At 38.6% G+C, this 23,639-nt stretch overlaps 1 protein-coding gene across 4 annotated transcripts in view; it reads right to left on the bottom strand.

Annotated features, from left to right (window-relative positions):
- The window catches only part of adgrl3.1 (adhesion G protein-coupled receptor L3.1), a 119,613-nt gene that overhangs the window by 34,518 nt on the left and 61,456 nt on the right, over nucleotides 1-23,639 (bottom strand). For all 4 annotated transcript variants that reach the window (XM_079856002.1, XM_079856003.1, XM_079856000.1 and 1 more), the window contains exons 7-11: nucleotides 18,333-18,629; nucleotides 15,797-15,894; nucleotides 15,076-15,261; nucleotides 12,787-12,825; nucleotides 9,797-9,980 (exon numbers count right to left, since the gene is read on the bottom strand). In XM_079856002.1, coding sequence (XP_079712128.1) covers nucleotides 9,797-9,980; nucleotides 12,787-12,825; nucleotides 15,076-15,261; nucleotides 15,797-15,894; nucleotides 18,333-18,629 — 804 coding nt within the window. The remainder of the gene's footprint in view (nucleotides 1-9,796; nucleotides 9,981-12,786; nucleotides 12,826-15,075; nucleotides 15,262-15,796; nucleotides 15,895-18,332; nucleotides 18,630-23,639) is intronic.

Raw genomic sequence — 23,639 nt, 5'->3', positions numbered from 1 at the left:
CACAAACACACACGCGCACACATGTACGCACACATACATACACGCACAGACACACACACATACACAAACACACACACATACACACACACACACACACACACACACACACACACACACACACACACACACACACACAGACAGACATGCACATACTACTACTTTTTTTAGGTATATACATAAACACGCAATACAGCCAAATTACTCCACGTCATTTATTTTTGTGGAAAGCCAGTGCAGGCCTGAGCGGCGGTCATATTTTGTACCGCGATGCGGTACATCTAGTTCATCAATAGGTTTAGCTCATTTAGAACACTCCGAATTCATCAACATAGAACAAGGTTAAGATCAATTAATGTGCTGACGCACGTGTGTGTGAATTAGGCAGAACGTTTTTGTGAGAAGTTCAAATGTGCGTATAAATACGAATAGCATACACAATGTTTAGCGAATGAGACCAAATGAAAGAGAAAATCTCATTAGTATTAATTTTTATTACATTTCGGTTGAGTAAATAAGGGTGCAATTGACACTGTAAACCCCCAAGGTACTTCTGTCCACTCTTTCTGACTTGTGCATTAAACCCCCAAGGTACTTCTGTCCACTCTTTCTGACTTGTGCATCCAAGGTACGGTACTTTGGTAACTTTACGGTACAGTCTTACCTCACAGGCAGATCTTTGAAGAATTCATGGAGAGGAGGGGTGTCTGAGTCACATCAGCTAATCACTGGGGTGCTTCAAGGTTCAGTGCTCGGTTCTCTTCTTTTCTCCATACACACAACCTCAGTGGGCACGATCATAAAGGCACATTGCTTCCTACCACTACTATGCAGAGGATACACAGCTCTATCTGTCGTTTCAACCTGATGACACCACTATCTAAGCTTGTATCTCTGCTTCGGCTTGGACGAAGGAGCATCTTCTCCAGCTCAACCTTGTGAAGATAGAGCTCCTTGGAATCCCTGCAAACCCATCAGTTTATCATCACTGTTCAACTGTACACTAAAAATACATTTAGTTTTGGCTTAAATTTTTTTTGCATCAATCTTTTTTAAAAGAATCTAGTGAAATAATGTTCAACCAACAAACTACACAGAGTTAGTGGAACTTACTTTGCGACATAAACACACGTTTTTAAATTGATTACTCAAAAAAAAAAAAATTCCAACTAATTCCAACATAATCGAGTGGTGGCCCTGGAACTAATTAATCTTATCTACTTCAGTTTAAATTAACAGCTAACATAGCACATACTAAATGTAACTTATTTAAATTTGAAAGCAAGTAACATATTACTTGGCACTGGCATTAGCACAGTCATGGTCATTGCTCATATGGTCAAAGTAGTGTTAAAGGGGTCATATAATGGTACATGCACTTTTACAAGTTGATTGTACTGAAATGTGTATTGGCAGTGCCTGTACACAACCATCATATAACGATAAAAAAACATCCAGTGGTCTTTTTTTAATCTCCTTATATGTTTTCCCCCATCTCAAATCGAGCCGTCTGACCGTGTGACGTCACACGGTCGGACGCCCCTCCCACTATTGTTGATTGACAGCAGCGTTTCAACACAGACCCGCCCTGAGCGAGCTGTCATCATAGTCCGCGCGGACATTGTTGATACGCTGGAGCAGAATGGCGTCTAAGCGATTGTGGTGTTCTGTTCTTGGGTGTAATAACGAACACAGCAGTCATTTTGATGTTCCTAAATCCGAACTGCTGAAGACGCAGTGGCTGAGTTTTGTTTTCAAAGGGAATATTCCCCACGATCAACGTCAATGCTTTCATGTTTGCGCGAATCATTTCTCACCAGACTGCTTTATAAAGGAGGGTCAGTATAAAGCTGGTTTTGCTAAGAAGCTGCTCCTGAAAAAAGGATCGGTACCAACTATTCGTGTTCCTGCTGCATCTCCAGAAGAACTGAAGTGAGTGTAACATTTTATTAACCTTTATATTAATCTTTGCAAATCGCTTGCACGCTTCACGATGAATGCGGCTAAGGTTTACACTCAAGGTACATTACGTCATGTTTTCTATGTACAACGTTCTCAATATAATTCATAATGCCAAGTTTATAATGAACAATGCGTTATGGTTATTGTGTTATTACAAACTTAAATGGCTTTGCTGAAAACAGAGCTGTTTTTGACCAGGTAAAATGAGTGTTTTCTTACAATACTAATGAGAATTTTTAATTAAAGTGTATTACAAACTTTTCATTTACCCCTAAAGAATCATAATAACTTGTACAAAAATGGCATTATATGACCCCTTTAACCTTCATGGAGCCACCCACACCCTAACTTAAGCACAATGATAGATAACCATAAAAACTTCAACAGAAACACTTTTAAATGTCGAATATAATTGCATTAAAGGTCCCGTTCTTCGTGATCCCATGTTTCAAACTTTAGTTAGTGTGTAATGTTGTTGTTAGAGTATAAATAATATCTGTAAAATTATAAAGCTCAAAGTTCAATGCCAAGCGAGATATTTTATTTAACAGAAGTCGCCTACAAAAAACGGCTGGATTGGACTACATCCCTCTACTTCCTTCATTAATGATGTCACTAGAACCGTAACCTCCGCCCACAGGAACACAGGCGTATTGATGGCGAAATGTCAACAGACGTGGTTGATGTTTATCTATAATCGGATACCGCAAAAGTTTAATTCGAAGTTGTTAGTTTGCTCTGTCCATTTCACCACGGACTGTTTTTCTAACCTGGGATAATATCAAGCAGGCTTCTCTCAGCGTTTCATACTGACAAAGGGGACAATTTCAACTATATTCCAGCAAGCGGTAAGTAGTGATTTACTATGGAAGTAGCAATCAACTTCACATCGTTTCTCTTAGTAGGATGAAAATAATCTTACTTAAACTGTGATTAATATACAGAAAGCGATCAAAGAACAAAGATCCCTTTCCAATCGCCCAAGCTGTCAATCACACAGCGCGAGTTTATCTGGACACTTGCCAAAACTCGTTATGAAATCAATGACGCTGTTACACTGCACAATGAATCTCTTACTGTATTTATATACATCATGTTTGCATTGGTGAAATCATTAGTGAGTGCAGAAACTGCGTTGCAATGATAAGATCTTTCACGCGATCAACAGGCTGTCATCTGCTCAATGCTCATAACTGCAACCTTTTATGTGATGGGATTAGATCTAAATACTTAAAAAACTATTACAAAAGCTGTAATGGTAAAAACGTATAATAGCTGTAATAGTAAAAGTTTTCCAGATAGTTCCACATGTAATGCCAGATATTTCATATGCAAGCATGTCAGCCAATCACAGCAGAGGGCGTTTACATTGAAGTCTCACAGCAGACACGCCCCTTCAAACAGAGTGTTCAAATCAGGTGATGAAATCAGGCTAGGAAAAATGCCTTTTATTTCTAAATTATAAAAAAATTTGATCTAAAAAACATACTAACTTTATAAGGGCACCCCAGGAAACATTATAAAATAATAAAATAATCCATGGAATGGGACCTTTAAACACTAACAGGTCTTTCCCTTTACTAAAAACACATAAAATAACACCTAATTTCAACATTTATTCTCTTCATCCAGTCCTATATAATGCATAATGTTTTAACATTTAATAATGTTTGAAGCATAAAAGGTTGAATGAAATCGATAAATTTGAATATTTAAATTGCAACCATGCTTTTACTTAAGATGTGATAATAGGTCCTTTGAATATATTTTAAGAGTATGGGGTCTACAACACTAGGTAGCGTTTGATGACCAACAGAGGGTTACATCCACATTTCAACAACGGATCAGTTGTGTAGGTTCATGCTTTAGGAAAATCATACCCTTCCTGTCATACCCTGAATATCATACCCTTCCTCTTATCATTTTAAGACTGGACTACTGCAATGCTCAATTGGCCGGCCTTCCAGCCAGCGCGACTAAGCCTCAGCAGATGATCCAGAACAGCAGCACGTCTGGTCTTCAATCAGCCAAAAAGGACCCACGTTGCACCTCTCCTGATCTCACTGCGCTGGCTCATATTTTCTGACTGAATCAAAATTAGGGCTTTCAGAACTTCCACTGGAACGGCACACCCTACCTCAACACACTCCTACAAGTTACGGTCACTGAACAGGCGAAGCCTTCAAGTTCATTCACAAAGAGGGACAAAACCACTTTCCTAAATCTTCACCCTCTCCACTCCTCTCTGTTGGAATAGGATGCCAACCTCCACCCAATTTGCCGAGACCATCACAACTTTCAAAAAAACTGCTGAAGAAACACCTCTTCCACAAGCACTTAACCACTCGACAACCTTAAATCAAGGCACGGAAAAGTCCTCTTCTTCTTTTCTCTGTACTAGCTTGTTTCCAAATTAATCTTTCTAATAAACACAGCATTTTACCTGGCATTAAATATTGCTGGCTCTGTGACAAATTATGTTCCTTTATTGGAAGTCGGTTTAAATAAAAGTGTCTGCAGAACACATTAAATAGTTTGTAAATAGTTTAATTTGTATTTTTGAACCTGTTTCAGTATTAAATGGGACAATTTAGGGCTTTTCATACTTCATACATAGTTAACACTGGGTAATTCTAAACCCTGGGTAAACGAAATCCTGGGTTATCTTGCTTCACATTTCACACTACTCATAATTTACCTGGGTTAACAATTAATACTTGGTATTCATAAGTTGGTGTTTCACATTGTACATTCCTAAACACTGGGCTAAGATTCTAATTAGCATAGTGTCAGTGTCATTGTTTGGATGACAGAGGCATGCAACCTAAAGGTTGTAAGGTTCTAGCATTACTATCAAGTTTTCCATGAATGGACTTTTTGGACTAAAGGTAAGAATAAAACTCTTCCCTCCCTCCCAAACACTGAAACTAAGCATTTAGTAAAATTCTGTTTTATTTCACACTGTATACGTTTGGCACCGCAATGCCAAGTTAACACTGCAAAAGCTGTGCAAACCCTGCTCTGGAGCAGAGTTTCATAACTCCGGGGAAAAATCGGTGCTAACCTTGCTTCTTAATTACACGCGTGAAACGTTCCTCTACATGGGTTAAAGCGATGTTTAGAACAACGATAGCCCAGGATTAAGTGCATTGTGAAAAGCCCTTTGATGGTCCTATGACAAATAGAGTACCACACTTCATCAAGAAGCAGCAGCATATCGTCGCTGTTGGGAGGAAACCTCATATCTCCATATTTTGCCATTTTTATTTTTTTTCATAAATAATTTCTATTGGTCAGCCTTTTGTGGGTTTTGCAAATATTTAACCAGTGAAAAGTATTAAAAAGAGCTTGTGACTAAACCTTGTAACTCCACTGGATCCTCAAACTGTCAGTAAAACCTCGTAACTCATCGTGTATGAAGTGTTGCATACAGTTTGGACCATCTCTGCTTGTTTGCAATGCAAGGATAAATAAAGAATTGGTTCTTTGAATAAGTACAGCATTTTCTTTACTCAAGAAACACTATCAATCGCTTAAGCCTAGTCTCAGACATGCATGTTTGAACTGTTTTAACTGAAAGTAACTTGCACTGACATATCTATCACGAGTTTGTTTGCCCATATAATCTTTAAGCTATTAAGGTTAAACGTATCTGGCTTGCTGTCAGCAGTGGAGGGGCTCGAGGAAACAGCTTCAACTCAAGCTTAGATATACCCCCCAGTGGGACTACTAATGCTTGGATGATGAGTGTGGTAGCAAGATGCCTAAATTATGTTGGTGGAGTTGGGGAGGTGAAGGGATGCCAAAACAGCTGATGCCGGAGCAAGGTGAGAGGCTGCTTATGGCAGTTAATTGAAAGATTACATGGGTTCACTTCACTCATCCTGAAATTACATTTAGGAACTTAACTAAAATATATCAGTGCTATTGTTTTGTCTCAAGATGCACATCAGTAATGTTTTGACCATGAATAAAGTCACAATATCAACTTTGACAACACAGTATTTAATTATAAAAAAAAAAAAAAAAATTTAAAAAAATTGTTGAAAAGTAGTGTTTTTGGGGATACAAGGTTTCCACCCGACAACGACGATATATAATACCATCAAAGTTTAAGCTAAAAGGTTTGTTTCTCAAATTTCTAACAGTTGCAGGACCATAAATGTGCCATTATGGCTACATTTAGCAGTAAATTGTGACTGCACCTCTGGAGCATTTATGATTCAGCAAAATTACCTGTCTCTGTCATGTATATAAACCGAACCGTTTTTGGTTGTTTTACTGTCTAATTAGATAGGTAGGTAGGTTATTTTTGACAGAATACATTGGATAGTCTGAAGTAAAGCTTTAGGAGATTAATTACTAAATGAGACCATCCATAAAATATGACAGTGAAAGTCATGTTTTCTGTAATTCTCTTTGGTTTGTGTTTGTCTTTTAAATGTATATAAAGTACACATATACTGCACATTTTTTTTTTTTACTGCTAGAGTTATAGAGAGAAAGAGAGAGATTGCTTTGTTTTGACAGCCCTAAATTTGCAACATTCTTTTTAGCATTGGTTTGAATATTGATTAGAGATTGGATTCAGTTTTTTAATTGCACTGTCTCACGGTTTCACAGTGCCCATTTATTACTAAGCAGTTTGGAGGAAACTGCCTCCTACCTGCACTGACTGACAGCATGAGAGCAGTTAACGCTACGCTAGATCGTTCCACAATTAACACAGCCATGGTTTCAAATGTCACGTTTGAATGCCTGTATTGATCCATAATTATAAATACCATCAAGCTGGAGAAATGATGCCATGTTGAGTGCATACTTTCTATGTATGTCTATACCTCTGTCCTTAACATATTTTGACCAATCCTGTTCTGTTTCTCAAGACAAGGCATGGATTCCTCTGCATGAGTCAGACAGTATGAGACCCCCTGTGTGGTCCGCTCTTGTGGTCCGCTCTTTCACAGACACGCTTCGTTACATCTAGCTCGAGTGCACTTGAAGCGTGTGTCCCCGCTGTTACCCTCTAATGTGATAATGTGTTTTTTATGCATCAGGTCTTACATATGAAACCCTAGTTTATGTGTATTATTTGGATTTTTTTGTTTTTATATTCAAAATATAGTATACATAACCAATTTACATTAGGGCTACACTACAACAGAGGTAATTAGTATTTTCTTTTACTTTTGTACTAAAAATATCTGCAAAACAAAGATATAAATTCTCAGAAAATCACTAAGGTTTTAACGTCATATGTAGTGTCACTGACACACAGTTGCTGTACTGGCAGTTCCCTATCAGTCGCTCACGTTCGACGTAACGTCCACGTGACTACGTAATTGGGATCACTTCAGGGAGCCCTATCATCTTCGAGTGTCTACAGAACGAGCCAATGAACGTTGGTGTGCGTGAATCGTGTCACGCGCCCCCGCCCTGCAGCACGGGTATAAACAGGAAGCGGGCGCACGCACATATTGTCTTTCACTTCGGAGCCGAGAGGTTGTTAACTTCATAGTGCTGCAAGAAGAGACTCTGCAAGGTTGGAAATATTTCGGTATTGGTGGGCGTTCCTTGAGTTTACACTCATTATAGCCGTGGCTACCCCTGGGTGCCTCAGAGTTTTTATTTTCTCTTTTTTATTTTCAACTAAAAGAGCAACACAAGCGTGACCCTGCGTCCTTTTCAGGATGTCATTCCGCTTGTGCGTTTCTGGGTGCGGTCGTTCCCTGGCACCAGCAGACGGCCACAATAGTTGCCTCTCGTGTTTGGGCATTCAGCACGCTGAGGCAGCTTTTGTGAATAGCTCATGTTCCCATTGCGGGAATATGACTATGGCAGCGTTAAGATCAAGACTCGCTTACCTCAAGGGAGGTGCAGTCCCTTTGCCTATGCCCCGATCTAGTACCTATTCTGGACCTCAGAATAGGCCTACTTCAGCGCTTAGCCAGGTTGATCTGAGGATTACCGTGAGGGCTTCCCCGCCGAGGCAATCTCCTTGGGCCCCTCACGCTGGAGCTACCAAAAGAGCATGCTGGTCCTTCACATGGACGACCAGTCGTGTCTTTTGGGGCTCCTCCTGACGATCAGATGTCGGTCACAGCATCGGAGGGGGAGCTTCAGTCCTCTGGAGATGAGGATTCGGCTGCGTTACCCCCTTCGGGAGTGTAGCGTTGCCCAAGTCCGATCCAGAATGGGCTGCTATGCTTTCCCGGGCTGCCGAGAAGGTCAGGCTTGTGTGGAACCCTCCACCACGTCCCAAACCTTGGCTCGGACATACTGGCACACAGCTGGCCCCAGGGCCTATGTAAATATGCATTTCCCCCAGTGAGCCTTCTTGCACAGACCCTGTGCAAAGTCAGGGAGGACGAGGAGCAGGTCTTGCTTTTTGCGCCGTATTGGCCCAACCAGACCTGGTTCCCGGAACTAGTGCTCCTCGCGACAGCCCCTCCCTGGCCCATTCCTCTGAGAGAGGACCTGCTCTTTCAGAGACGGGGAACCCTATGGCACCCATGTCCAGACCTCTGGAAACTACATGTCTGGTCCCTGGACGGGACACAGAGGTTCTAGGTGACCTACCCCAGGTGGTAGTTGACACCATCACTTCCCCTCTACAAGGCACCTCTATGTGTTGAAGTGGAACCTGTTCGTTGAATGGTGTTCTTCTCATGAGGAGAACCCCAATCTTGCTCAATCAGAACTGTGCTTTCCTTCCTGCAAGATGGGTTGGAGCGAAGGCTGTCTCCCTCCAATTACGTCGTCAAGTTGACGTTACGTCGAACATGAGCGACTGATTACTAATGTAACCCTTGTTCACTGAAATAGGGAACGGGAGACATAACGTCCCGTCACTACCGTTGCTGACCATCGCTGTACGGCCGTCACGATCTCGGCTCCTCAGCGAAAAACAATGTGTGCATGTGCCCGCTTCCTGTTTATACCCGCGCTGCGGGGCGGGGGCACGTGACGCAATTCACGCACGCCAACGTTCATTGGCTCATTCTGTAGACACTCGAAGATGATAGGGCTCCCTGAAGTAATCCCAGTTATGTCGTCACGTTGACGTTACGTCTCCCGTTCCCTCCTTCAGGGAACGAGGGTTACATTAGTAACCGAGACGTTTTTTGATGAATATGATCTTTACTAAATCATTCAAATGCAAACAAAATTGGAAATTCACAAAAATATGTTGAAAACTCAAATGTAAGAAGAGGAAACTGCCCCTTCTTCCAGTAGAGTTGATACTGTAGTGGGATAGATTACATTCACATGCTCACGAATTGTATTTTGCATTCAATTGGTATTATTATAAAATAATAAAATAATTATTGTTATAATATATACAAATATTGCATTGAATTTCCATGCACAAAGCGATGTATTGTAATGCATTAATGCATTCTGACACCTCTTGAAAATTGTCTTTGGAAGTTTTAAAATTCATAGCTCTAAGTAAAATGGTTGTTTTGAATATTTATGCACATTACTGTGATTTTTTACAGTATATGAATAAACTGTGACATTATTATTATTTTACATAATACACATCACACATTATCCAACAGGCCTGTGAGATCATATAGACTGTTATGGTTTTATCCGATCACGAATCAGCTGTAGAAATTCCCTGCCTATGCACAAAAACATCTGATTCCTTTTCCGAAAAATGGTTTACCCATCTGTTGTTTAAATTGTTATTTGTCTCCTCGTGACAAAGAGAAATCAGAACGAGCAGTGTGAAATCTGATTAGATCAATGAAATATGTGCATACACTCATTATGGATTTGCACGTAAGCGTTCGGCAAGCGCGTACAAGGACTCATTTTGTAAACTCACGAATGTTGTCGGTGCTTTCTTGTATGGTGTCCGTTTTGAGGAGGTTGTCTGCGAGCATGAAGGCGCCCGTCTCCACCGTGTCCAGCAACATGGTCGCGCATCGCAGCTGCTCGGTCACGGACAGCTCCCTCCACGCCGCCTGGGATCGCACCTGCAGAAGGTTATTCACCGTTTCTACCATGGCCTGCGGAAGAGAGAAAAAGAGATGTCAGCGTTCCAAACGACTTCTGAACCCACACACACATACATTCTGACATCTGAACTTCACAATAAGGACATATTTCCCAAAGTGCCCAGCTCTCCCATAAACCATTTCTCTTCCACTTTCACCCGCTCTCACACACTACACGGTCTCTGTGCTGGAGTATAAACCTGTCAAACTGAAGAAAGATCCACGGGGAGCATGAGACATTGTGAAAATGAAAGAAGCTGTCATCACGCGCACACACACACACACACACACACACACACACACATCCGCGCAAACACTCGCATGCAAACACACACATGTTCACACAAGTCAAGGGGTAATTTATGGGTCTATAAAAGCACTATATAGGAAAATTAAATGTCTTGGCTGTGCAGCGGAAACTAATATAAGGGTATTTAAAGAAAAGTGCGATATTAAGATATTAAGCCTTTTCAATTTGGCAGTGAATATTATCACAGGGATATTAAAACCACAACCTTGATATACAAATGAAGGTTTAAGACTTAAGGTGGTAGTTTATTAAAAAGCTTGCTGAGTTTATCGAGGCACATTACAATTTTGTTTTTCATTTGAAAAAGTGCAGCATTCAGCAACATGAGCATATGGACTACAATGATCCACACAAAGCAGGCCAAATATATTTGTCACTTTCACAAAGATGCTGATAACAATAATTCCAGGTCAAATTCCTTTTATTTAAAATAGATCATGTTTCTATGGAAGTTCATAACCTTGCATTTTTATTACAACTGTTACAGCACATATAAAGCGTATAATATCTGCGGAGAAGAGAAATGTAATTAACTTCTCTCACTGTGGTGCACTCATCCGTAGGGATGGACAGAGGGTTGTTTTGTCGTTTGTCTTTAGGTTTCTGCAGGCTAATCTGGCCATTGGGTTGAATCATTCTGCCCCAGTTACAGTAGAGCAGTGTGTGTGAGAGAGAGAAAGTGTGTTAAAGGCAGTATGAGTATATTCATTTTGACACCACTAAAGTAATGACCCTTTTACGAGAGAGAGAAAAGGAGAGACTGAGATGAGAGACGACTGGGATAAAAGCTAAAAAGGAAGAGTTATATTTATTTCCTCACAAAACTGCTTATGAAATCTTCTGACAGATTGTGTCAAGAGGTCAGGGGGAAAGTGTGTGTGCACTTGGGGGCTCGCACTGCGGAGACAGATAAGAGATTTTTTAAAAACTCTTCTTACATTCTGATTCCTCACACACATAGCGGCAATACTCTCCACACACTTGGTAAATGGAGCAGAACTGAAGTGCTTTGAAGCTGAGGAGCTAATCCAGCGTGAAGAAACACACACACACACACACACACACACTGCATTACATATTAGATGACCACTGAGAATCCATATTTGCTTGATGTCAGCACCGGGAGGCTTCAGACAGTTGTCATGGAATCCTGTAATTCTCTCTGTCTAAATCAGCAGGATCAATTGATGTTGCGATAGACTCATCTCTTCTCAGCAGAGTATTTGAAAAAGCACTCTGTCATTTTTTTGGTTCAAGTTGCTCTGGCCAATATAGCAGAAATTGGAGCCTTATGCTGACACCCACTGGGATGCAGGATCATGAAAAAGCCATACATTTCGGTTACCAGTGCCATTGTAAACAAATTGCAACTGGCACATGAGCCAGATTTTTTATCTATGTGGATTTTGAAAAAAAGAAGAAGAATAAATTAAAATAATAATAAAAAGGAAACTAATATTTAATGTCAATTCATTGGTCATGTTTTATCTTGCCAACACTAAGTCATGATTTCCACTGATGCATAAAATATAATAAAATAATAATAAAAATAATATGACAAAAAATACTACATTAAAATACAAAAAAAAATTAATAATAATATCAAATAAAATCAAATGTGCAAGATGCCCGATTGCAGAAATGCGGGATTAATTTTGTTAATTATTCTGTGAGCATAAGCGTTGGATAATAGGTTGATTACTAAGGTAAACTGAGTAGTATTTATCTGGTCATGGGGTTTTAATGTAAAATATCAATATAAAATAAACATGTTTTGGTAGGCTACTAATATGACTGAAGTCTTTGTCTCAAGTGAGTGATTTTAAAACATTTTTTTTTCTTCAAAATGAATATTCATTTCTTTAAAACATTTATAATCAGGAGAAATTACCAAGTGCACCTTTAAACCAGAAAACAGAATACTTGAGCAACATTTAGACCTCAATTATTTCATGGAGTAAAAATCGGTCTAAATCTGTCATGTATTGGCAGGGTTGACAAAGCGGTCTGGCTCAGTTTGAGATATGCATCAGTCATTTTCTACCTCTAAATCAGTTTTTCTCATGGTTTTCCTTTCTATCAGTTTGCTGAGCTTTACGCGGGCTTATCTACATTATTCTTTGCTTTTTTCCACTGTCTCTCTCTCTCTATCTTTCTGTGTGTGTGTGTTTATCAGTCGCCTGATGTGACACTGCTGACCAGTGCTGACATCACTACTGCTTTCTCAGGAGAAAAAATTGCTCTGCTTTTATAAATGCAAAAAATGCAGCCCACGGGCACAAGCGCAGACGCACAGACACACACAAACAGCCAATATGATTCATATGGTGTGACAGATACGGCTTCACACAAGTATAAAGTAGTATTTCTGTTGAAAACTTTACCCATCTATGTAGATGTTGAAATGATATGGAACATGAATAAAAAAGCAATGACAATTATATGTGTGTCTACACACACACACACACACACACGCAACATGCAAAATAACTTTACAGAATAAAGTACCTGTATGAAGAACCGGCACGATCGCTCTCTCTTCTGGAGCTGAAAGACACATTATTAAAAACTTACAATAACTCACATACACAAACACAACTACACACATAAAATCACAAGTGCACATTTAATCATTCAGAGCCCAATGAAACAAGGCCTAATTAGCTGAAATAATCTACAATAATTTTGTAATAAATAATAAGGAATCATAATTATATTATGTACCAAAACAAAATTAATCTGTTACTGAGTTACAGTCACCGTGTCGACTCTGTACTGAAACTGACACTGTACTCTCAAAACATTCTACATTCTGGCCAGGGCAATAATACTGTAAACATACAAACAAACAACACTGAGATGTATAAAGTTTGAATGGACTGCAGGTGTCTGACTGCAGATGAGCTGGTGTTTGTGTAATTGATAACTTTAGCTGGATGCAGGTAATAGGAAACTGACAGGCTGGCCGTTTAAAGTCTGTAAAGTGATATTCAGGCACTATAGTGTGTGTGTGTGTGTGTGTGTGTGTGTGTGTGTGTGTGTGTGTGTGTGTGTGTGTGTGTGTGTGTGTGTGTGTGTGTGTGTGTGTCCAACTGGTCCAGAGAGAATTAATGAGATTCACTGCTCTATGTTTAGATACATTAAAGGTGATGTGTGTCATTTTATTGACATTAAAATACTTTCTCCTATAATGCGCAGAGAAAGGATGGCCGTTTTACTATTGGGGACAACCAGGAAATTTGCTCTGGGCCCTATGATAAGTTTCACTATGGCAGTAGTTCTCATCTGGTTTTACTTCAGGACCCAGATTTTGAATACAAAATGCCCTTAAAATCAAACAAAGAACTGTAATAATGATAATAAACTACAAAGGTGCAACCAGATAACAAAATAATTGAAAATACATAGACTTAACAGGAATTTCAATAGCATCATGTTTTCAAAACTATTGAAAGTGATTTCAAGAGCTCAGCATATTTAATGTAGTTTCAATTTTGTTTGTTTTTGAGGAGGAATGTTAAGTATCTTTAACATGCTTACATTTGATTAATTTAGCTTAAACCAAGTGACAGATAAATCTGTGCCAAAATATTGTTGTTTATATATATATATACTGTACACTGACTAGCCAAAACATTATGACAAATCATAGGTGAAGTGAATTTTGTTTATTATTTCCTAACAAGGACACATGTCATGGTCTGGGTACAGCAACTTTGACAAGGGCCAAATTTGTATGGTCAGACGACTGGGTCAGAGTATCTCTGAAATGGCCAGGCTTGTGGCTTGCTCCCGGTCAGCAGTGGTGAGAACCTACTGACAGTAGTCCGAAGAAGGACAAACCACAAACCAGTGACAGGGCGTTGGACTCCCAAGGTTTCTTGATGCGCAAGGGCAACAAAGGCAATCTGGACCAAACTGACAGAAGAGCTTCTGTGGCACAAGCCACACAAAATTTTAATGATGGTTATGGGAGGAATGTGTCATAACACACAGTGTGTCGCATCCTGATGCATATGGTGCTGTGTAGCCACAGACTGGTCAGAGTGCCCAATATGACCCCTGTCCACCTTGGAGCAATGGAAGAAGGTTGCCCGGTTCGACGACAGGCCGGTGAAGTGAGCGTGATGCTGTGGACAACGCGGAGGACCAACAGCATATTTAATAATAATAATAATAATAAAAAAAATGTATAGGCGCCTTTCATGGCACTCAAGGACACCTTACAAAATCCACATTTGAATGGATCATATTTGGCAGGTGGTCATCATGTTTTGGCTCATCTGTGTATATTTCAGTGCATTAGGTGTCTGACAGAACTTTTGTTGCATTCATCTGTGCGTATGTGTAGTGCTGTGCAGTCGACGTGTGCATTTCACCACTTTGAAGTGTATATTTTGCTATTCTTTTATGTTGCGGCTTCTTTTGTTAATTGGAAAAACTCACCGGGGCTTTATGAGCTGCTTTAATTTGTGTGTCCTTATTTATAAAAGAGTGTGGGTGTGAGTTAGTGCAAAGATTTTCTGTCTATCGAGCAGTAGCTGTTTTTAACAGGAAGTTTTCCCATTTGGGCCTTAAAGCCTTTGATCTGAGTACTGCCACAGGTTTACTGCCTAAAACACTGTACTCTGTACAGAAATAGAGCACTGTTCTCTCGCCTGCTCCCTTTCACACAAAAAATACGCATGAGCTTTCTCAAAATTAAAGTGCAGCAATGTAATTAACATGTAATAAACGTGTAATGATTGTGTAATTACTAGCTATGCAGTGTGTGTGATTTATTAACAGCTTGGATACCTTGTTTAAGCTACGTGCCGCTGTGTCCTTTCCCCCCGGGGTGAGATTTCGCAGCTGTACATCCAGTAATTCCACCAGTTGTGCCATGGCTTTGACCGTGGACGGAACATCTCCGGGTCTCAACTCTCCCTTCGTCTGTTCAGCCAATTCCCGTGCTACTATAGCCGCAGTTTCCCCTGATCTCATCTACAGAAAGAGAGAAAGAAATGTACGTGCGCATATTGATTTTATTCTCTCTGTCCCTTGATGGCCGAATAAGTGGATGAACAAATGGCTTCATAGATTTGTGATTCTGCCTATTTTCTGATTTGCTCTCTGTAGTACAAAGAAAACCATTTCACATTACCATTAAGATTCAGTCATCATCACATGTTACACACACATGCACTCTCACTGCACACACACACACGCCACCTTATTTCAAGCTGCTGTCGCAAGACACTTTTGGCTGCTCTTCTGTCTTTTCCCTATTTCGCCACAAAGTGAAACAAATTGCGGCTGATCCTGACAGTTGAATTTTGGCTCTTTTTTTGTTGTAACTAAATTTCCTCTAAGCTGTTTTGCTACAGGCTGCTCTTTGTGATAAGCTTCAGTTAAAAAAAGCTGCAGGCCAAATTATGTTTTAAGAATATTTGCAATAGGCATATCGCTCTCTACTGAATTTTTTAAATAGGCTGATATGCCATTAGCATATTTCCCATGGTGCCATGTTTTTACTCACTCTTTGAGTGATGTGATTGGTCCATGGTGAGGTGCAGTTGCTCAAATCCGGTCCCTTCGGATCCCAGTAGCCAAGCAAACAATTAAATGTGGCTACACCTGTAAGATAATAATAAAGAAAAACATGAACACAGCACACAGCACAAACACATTCGCTCAGGCAAATGCACATACACACTGAGAGAAACCTGGCCTGGCAATTTCTGTCAAACTAATCACACACACAAGCAGGGCAAGAGATTTACGAGCGATACATAATGTGTCAATCAACAGCTGGCAGCTGCCCACATAATGAGGTGGCACTGACACAACACCTGAACACCTGTTTTTATTAGCTCAACATACACAGAGGTAAATAAATATCATTCATAACTTATAAGAGTTCCTGTCTATATACAGTGGCCTGAACAAGTATTTTTCATAGTTAAGTCACACGTAAAGGTAAAGTTCACCAAAAAATCGACCGATAATCACATTCTATGACTCGATCGGGTGTCACTAAAATAGGCCGATCTCACCAACCGATCACAAATTGATGACGTCAGACTTTAGCGCCGCAGTCATGTTATCACCAGTGTGGAGTTATTATACAGTCTCAAGAAACAATGCATTTTTAAGCCTTGCTATTTAAGAACAAGTGATTTGAAACCGCTCATGCACAGTACGCAGCGAAACAGTGCTCATTCGATATGTGCGCTCGCTGTCTGAGAGGCGCAGTCAGCGCACACACCTGAAACACACGCACATAAAGCTGCTGCTCATACAGCGCGTGAGTACTTATCTTACTGGGCTTGAACGGTCAAAAATACACACAAATGCCTGTCTTTGCGAGTATCTTTGTGAACACAGTTTATGTCTTGTGAATGTAAACAGTGCATTCTGTGTTAAAGTGCTGCCCTCCTTGCCATTCATGTTAATCAATGTTTATCTCTCATTGCTCTTAACTAAATCCCTTTTGTTAAGATTATGCACTGTTTTTAAACATTTGATTACTTTATACAGTTTATGTTGTATTTCTGTTTCAAGTGCTTGAAGTTTAGCGCTCGAGTGTTGATGGTAAGCGGCTATTCCGTACAACAGCACATGTTCTGGATAAAAAGAGGAATGGACTTTCTCCACAAAATGCATAAAAGCTCGAATTTATAAAGAGAATCCTGCCTTATGGACGGAGGAATTAAGGACACAAATACTCAGCACTTGCTGAATAATATTTCAGATCATTTTTGTATCAGACTACTCTTGTTCATTTAGGAGTTGCAGTGTTTCTATTTGTTTTTGTCCTCAGTCACATATTAGACAACGCTTAATTACACCTTATGGGTTGTTATTATGTTCAGTTTGACATTAAGTCTTGTAGGCTCTTTAATAAGCCATAGTAACCTAAAACGGATAGTGTTTTGCAAAATCCCTGTTTTTAAAAGCCTTGTAAAATGTTCATTGTAAAAATATTTGTTGTGCTTATTTATTTGATTCTCAATTAAAACAACAATCTACACAATTACTGAAAATAAATGTCTGTGGTATTAAAAACAGAGAGCTTAATTATTATTTATAGAGCTTGAATGATCAGGATCAGGATCGGGATCGGGATCGGTATCGGCAGATCACGAAGACAAAAAAATCGGTAATCGGTATAGACTGCAAAAATCCTGGAGCATCCCTATTATTTACTCATTCTCTTGTCATTCCAAACCTGTATGATGTTCTTTTATTCAAGGAACTCAAAAGGAGATGTTTAACAAAATGTTGATGGTGTTTTTTTTTCATAAAATGAATATTAATGGCGACCAACGGGATACAAGCACTGTATTCCTAATCTTATGAAGCCTTATGATAACTTTGGCACATACCAAAATGTAAGTTAATTAAAGTGATAATCATATTTTCTAGCTCTTTAATCTCATTTATGTCTATGTATATTCAAAAATGGCTACTCTTATGGTCATTTTATTATTTATTTAGTTTTACCATTGACTTTTATTGTATGGACAAAAAAAAAAAACACTGAAACATTTCTTGTCTTTTATATTCCACAAAAGAAACAAAGTCATACAGGTTTGGATTGACAGAATGACACCAGTTGTCATTTTTTGGTAAACCATCCCTTCAATGTGAAATGTTTTGCAAATGTTTTTGAGATCTTTATCTTTCTAACAATAAATGACACTTTGGTTTGGTAAATTGATTTTAATCATGCTTTAAGTGTCCAAATACTTTTAGGGGTCATTTTATTGTGGTTAAATAATGAATTGCTATTTGTACTGTGGTAATTCCTTTTGTTGAACATAATTATAAAGAATTACTAATGATGAGTTTAGCTCTAAACACTGGGATGATAAATTAATTACAGGCTAGAATTACAAATTAATTCTTTCATTCGTTTTATCAGGAGCCTTGTTGCAGTGGTGAAGTGTATCAGATATCTCCAAGAGCGCTACACAGCTAAGCCTAAGCGTTGATTTATGCAATACACATTAAACAAAACAAACCTCCACACACACTGCCCCTAATAATAGATTAATCACTCTCTTACTAACCTATGGTGCCAGGTGGGCACGGTTGCTTAGCAACCTGTCCCTGGTGTGTCCGTGGCCAGGAGATTTCAGCAGTGAGACGTGGGGCACAATAGTCAACAGCGACTGGAGTCTGCAGGGAAGGAGGCGACCGTGTCAGGGCTTCTGGGAGGATGTTGTTATGGCGGCGAGGCGGAGCCATGGTGGTTGTCGTGGTAGTAGTGAGAGAAGGACGGAGCGTGCCCGTATATGGGCGTGGAGGAGTCGTGGAGCTGCGCACTGGAGGAAGTGCATCAGGAAGCAAGACTGAAGAAGGAGGATCTGTAAGAAAGAGAAATAAATTTCAAACTTACAGCTTATTACATTTGACATTCATATTTATTTACATTTCACAGTCATATTATTATAGAAAATATTACAATTTAAAATAATGTATATGAATTTATTCCATAACAACTCTATTCATTAATAAAAATTCAAATTTATTAAGTTCATTCAATTACATACACACACACATTTATACAGTATACACACACATATATATATATATATATATATATACAGTATATATATATTTTTTTAATCTATGATATATATTGATGGATGATATATTAACGGATGATATATTTATCATCTGAAGTGAATATATATATATACAGTACAGGCCAAAAGTTTGGACACATTACTATTTTTAATGTTTTTGAAAGAAGTTTCTTCTGCTCATCAAGCCTGAATTTATTTGATCAAAAATACAGAAAAAAATGTAATATTGTGATATATTATTACAATTTAAAATAATTGGTTTTCAATTTATTATACTTTAAATTATCATTTATTTCGGTGATGCAAAGCTGAATTTTCAGGATCATTACTCCAGTCTTCAGTGTCACATGTGACATCCAGTCAATCACATGATCCTTTAGAAATCATTCTAATGTTCTGATTTATTATGAGTGTTGGAAACAGTTCTGCTGCCTAATATATTTGATGAATAAAAGGTTAAAAAGAACTGCATTTATTCAAAATAAAAAATTATTTTTTTTAATATAAATCTTCTTTATTATCACTTTTTATCAATTTAACACATCCTTGCTGAATAAAATTATTGATTTATTTAAAAAAAAATTAAGAAAAAAATTACTGACCCCAAATTACTGACCAGTAGTGTATATTGTTGTTATAAAAGATTTCCATCTTGAAAACATTTGCTTCTTTTTTTTTCTTTTCTTTTTTCTTTTTCTTTTTTTTATTCATCAAAGTATCATAAAAAAGTATGACAGGTTATGAAAAAATATTAAGCAGCAGAACTGTTTCCAACTTTGATAATGAATCATCATATTAGAATGATTTCTAAAGGATCATTTGATAGACTGGAGTAATGATCCTGAAAATTCAGCTTTGCATCACCGAAATAAATGATAATTTAAAGTATAATAAATTGAAAACCAATTATTTTAAATTGTAATAATATATCACAATATTACATTTTTTTCTGTATTTTTGATCAAATAAATGCAGGCTTGATGAGCAGAAGAAACTTCTTTCAAAAACATAAAAAATAGTAATGTGTCCAAACTTTTGGCCTGTACTGTATATACAGTATATATATATTTTTTTAATCTATGATATATATTGATGGATGATATATTAACGGATGATATATTTATCATCTGAAGTGAATATATATATATATATATATATATATATATATATATATATATATATATATATATATATATATATATACTGTATATATATATATATATATATATAGATATATATATATATAGATATTTTTTTTTTTTTTTTTTATCTATAATATATATTGATGGATGATATATTAACGGATGATATATTTATCATCTGAAGTGAATATATATGTATATATATATATATATATATATATATATATATATTACATTTTATCTATTTTTCTGCAGTTTAAGCGCAGAAATTTGCCCAAAATGTACTGCTAAAACAGAGACATCTTCTATCACTGTCTCTCTCTAGACATCTCTGCTCTTTCAGGGATGACTGAATGAGTCAGGTTTCTGGAGAGTGTTTGTGTGTGTAAATGTGTGTCTTTGTGCCCTGTGCAGCAGTTGGGAGTGTATGTTTTGACAGGCCCGATCCCTGAGTGCAAGGACTTCAGAGAGGCAAAGATAGATGATGTTTAAACGTCATAACTCCCCATTGGCACGCTCTGTTCCTGTCTGTCTCTCTCTCAAACACACAAGCACACACCTGAGGGCCTGAATCAGGCATATAGCAGTCAGATGCATATATGTAGCTTTGTTTATTGGTATAAAGTTAGAAAGAATCTGTGTCAGAAGCTCAGGATATCACATGACAGGGAGTAAACATCCCTTAAAGCATGGGCTAGACTGAACTATTCTGTAAGAGTTCTGTCTACAATACATGTGTGTTACATGTGTGGATAGACACATACTGGTACACACAGAGAGAGAGAGAGCCAAAGAGCAAAAACTAAAGATATAGCTTCCCTCTCTTTTTTTGTCTTTCTTTTCCTGTCTCTCTGTCTTGCCGTGTTTTTCTGGAGATGAACTTGCAGCCGCAGCAACTGCTGGAAAAAAGGACTGAAGTGCACTAAAGGACTGAAGTGACTGAAGAACACTAGAGGATAGAGATGCTACCAGAAAGAAAAAAATGTCTTCTTTTTTTCATTTTCATATTGGCCATGGTGATGTACTTCAGTAAAAGTGGATATGAAAAGAATGCACAAATACATCGTACAGGGTTCTGCTGTAGGACCGATTAAAATATTTGTTAACTGTAACTGAAATATCTAGCTTTATATTATATAGTTTTTTTCTGCCTTTATATTAGATTCAATATATTTTTCAATATTTATGTACTGTTTTAGCTCTCAAATGGCATTCAAAGGTGATTTTATTTCCCAATCAGAGGCACCGTAATTTTAAACAAACAACTACAATCCAGTACTAAAACTAATTAAAAACCTAGTTAAAAATAGTCAGGGAATGTTTTCCACAGTGTTTTTCCTTTTAATGAACAAAAATAATTATATTTAATATTTTTCATGTCTATGCACCATGGTAACAGAGTAATAAACACCAAAATTACATACATTTTTTACATATATATTTTTACTGAAACCTTTCAATATGCCTATCTGAATAGACAAATTAATGAATCAGAACTCTGAAATCAATTTACTGACAGTTTTGGGTGGGTTTTAGTTCTGTTTCCTAGTTTTGAGTTTGTTTCTATGGTTTTTCATTAATTTGATTATTAGTTGCACCTGTTATTCATTTCATTGATTGGTTTGTCTGTGTATTAATGCTCTGTGTTTCTTTCAGTTCATTGTCTGTTCTAGTCTGGTAAACACGGTTGTTCTGCTCATGGTTTTCTAGTCAAGAGTGTTTTGTTTTGAGTTCCCTTTTAAAGGGAACATCAACGCCTCATCATGGTGTTGATGCTATGGGAACGCCTTCAGTGTCAAGTGTGGTAAACGCTAAACAATTGGCCAAAGATGTTTGGGAGCAGAGCACACAGTGTTTTATAATGAGGACGCTCTGCTCCCACCTCGCTCTCTTCAATGACGAAGGACACTTTGTCTCTGCACCCCATGGTTCGGGTCCCGTGTCCACCGAAGCCGCGCATAGACTTAGATCACAGGGCTCGCAGATGGAGCAGTTACTGTAGAGGAGTCTGAGACGGGACCTGCCCTTTCTCTCGCTCTCTCTACAGACTCTGAGGGTCTCGTTCAGGATCTGGAAGCTCGCTCTGCAATTTCTTTCACTCCGGACATGAACCTGCTTTCAGGGGAGTCCTGAGGTTTGCTTTTCGGGGGGAAGCTTACCAATATCAGGTTCTTCTGTTCGGCCTAGCCTTGTCTTCTCGAAATGCATGGATGCAGCTCTGTCTCCATTGCGGCTCCAGGGAATCCTTTTGCTAAATTATATCAACGATTGACTCATTCTAGCTTACTCACAAAAAGATGGCAGTTTGGCATTGAGATGTCCTCGCTCATCTCAAGAATTTAGGTTTGAGGTTGAATCCCAAGAAAAGTGTACTGACTCCAAGTCAGAGAACTAAGTTTCTCTGGGCGGTCTGGGTTTCGACCACGATGTGGGCACAGTTGTCCCCAGCTCAGGTGGATTCCATTCTCATGGTGGGCAGTCTGAGGTTAGGCCAGGAAATTTGTCCGCCAATGCCAGGCACTGCTGGGTCTCATGGTTGCAGCCGCCAACGTAATACCGTTAGGCTTGCGGCACATGAGGCCCTTCCAATAGTGGCTCAAAAACAAGGGGTTTCATACCCTCTTAAAACCCATAACCACCCACGTGGTTGAGCCCACATCCACACTATAAAACCTGATGAATGTGTGTGGGAAGGACCAGCCTGCCACAGCACAAACATCCCACAAAGACGCTCCTCTTGTACTTGTTTTGTGCTTGTGTAAACTTTTCACAACCTGTGATGCAGGCTTCCTCTTAGTATGGTGGCAAGGGTATTGTCGTTCACATAGCATCAACACCATAAAGTGGCATTGATGTTCTCTAAACAGGGAACATGTCAGGGTTATCTATATAACCCAGCTCCCTGAGAATGGGAACAAGACACAGTTGCCATACTTGAGGCATTTTTGTTAATAAAATCTCATCGATATTGCAGCTGTTGCTGACATTGTGATTGCAAAGCTGAATTTTCAGCATCATTACTCCAGTCTTCAGTGTCACATGATCCTTCAGAAATAATTGTAATATGCTGATTTGGTGCTCAAGAACAGTTGTGCTGCTTAAAATATATGAGGAAACCATGATAAAAAAAATTCAATATTCTTTGATGGATAGAAAGTTCAAAGTTTTAGTATTTTTTGTAATAATTTAAGTCTTTACTGTTACTTTTGATCAGTGCGTCCTTGATGAATAATAATAAAAAACAATCTTACTGACCCCAAACTTTTGAACGGTAGTTTATGTATGGTGACAATAACCCTAACCCTTATACTAAGTTTTAAAAAAATACATCGTTTTATGTAAATAAAGTACTGCACAGAGAGCTGCTCAAAATGTTACCTGCTATTTCACAACTAATTTTCAATGGGGTAAGGGGTGGGGTTTCAGAGGACGTCGCCACAGTACTGCCTACATTGGGGATCCGCCACTTAACCTGCTCTAATGCCTTTAGTGCATGATGTACTTGCCGGTGCATAAATTATATCTGAGAATGTGCACTAACAAAACGGCAGCGTGAGCCCTCGTTAGCATTTCACAACGAAAGATAGTTCCTCTTTCTTAGACTATATCCCACCAGACAGCTCTGGCTTATTATAGAGATGCACTG

This window comes from Squalius cephalus (assembly GCF_949319135.1).
Source record: "Squalius cephalus genome assembly, chromosome: 2".
In the NCBI taxonomy this organism is placed as follows: domain Eukaryota; kingdom Metazoa; phylum Chordata; class Actinopteri; order Cypriniformes; family Leuciscidae; genus Squalius; species Squalius cephalus.
The sequence above is the reverse complement of the archived record's forward strand: the minus strand, read 5'-3'. Positions and strand labels throughout refer to the sequence as shown.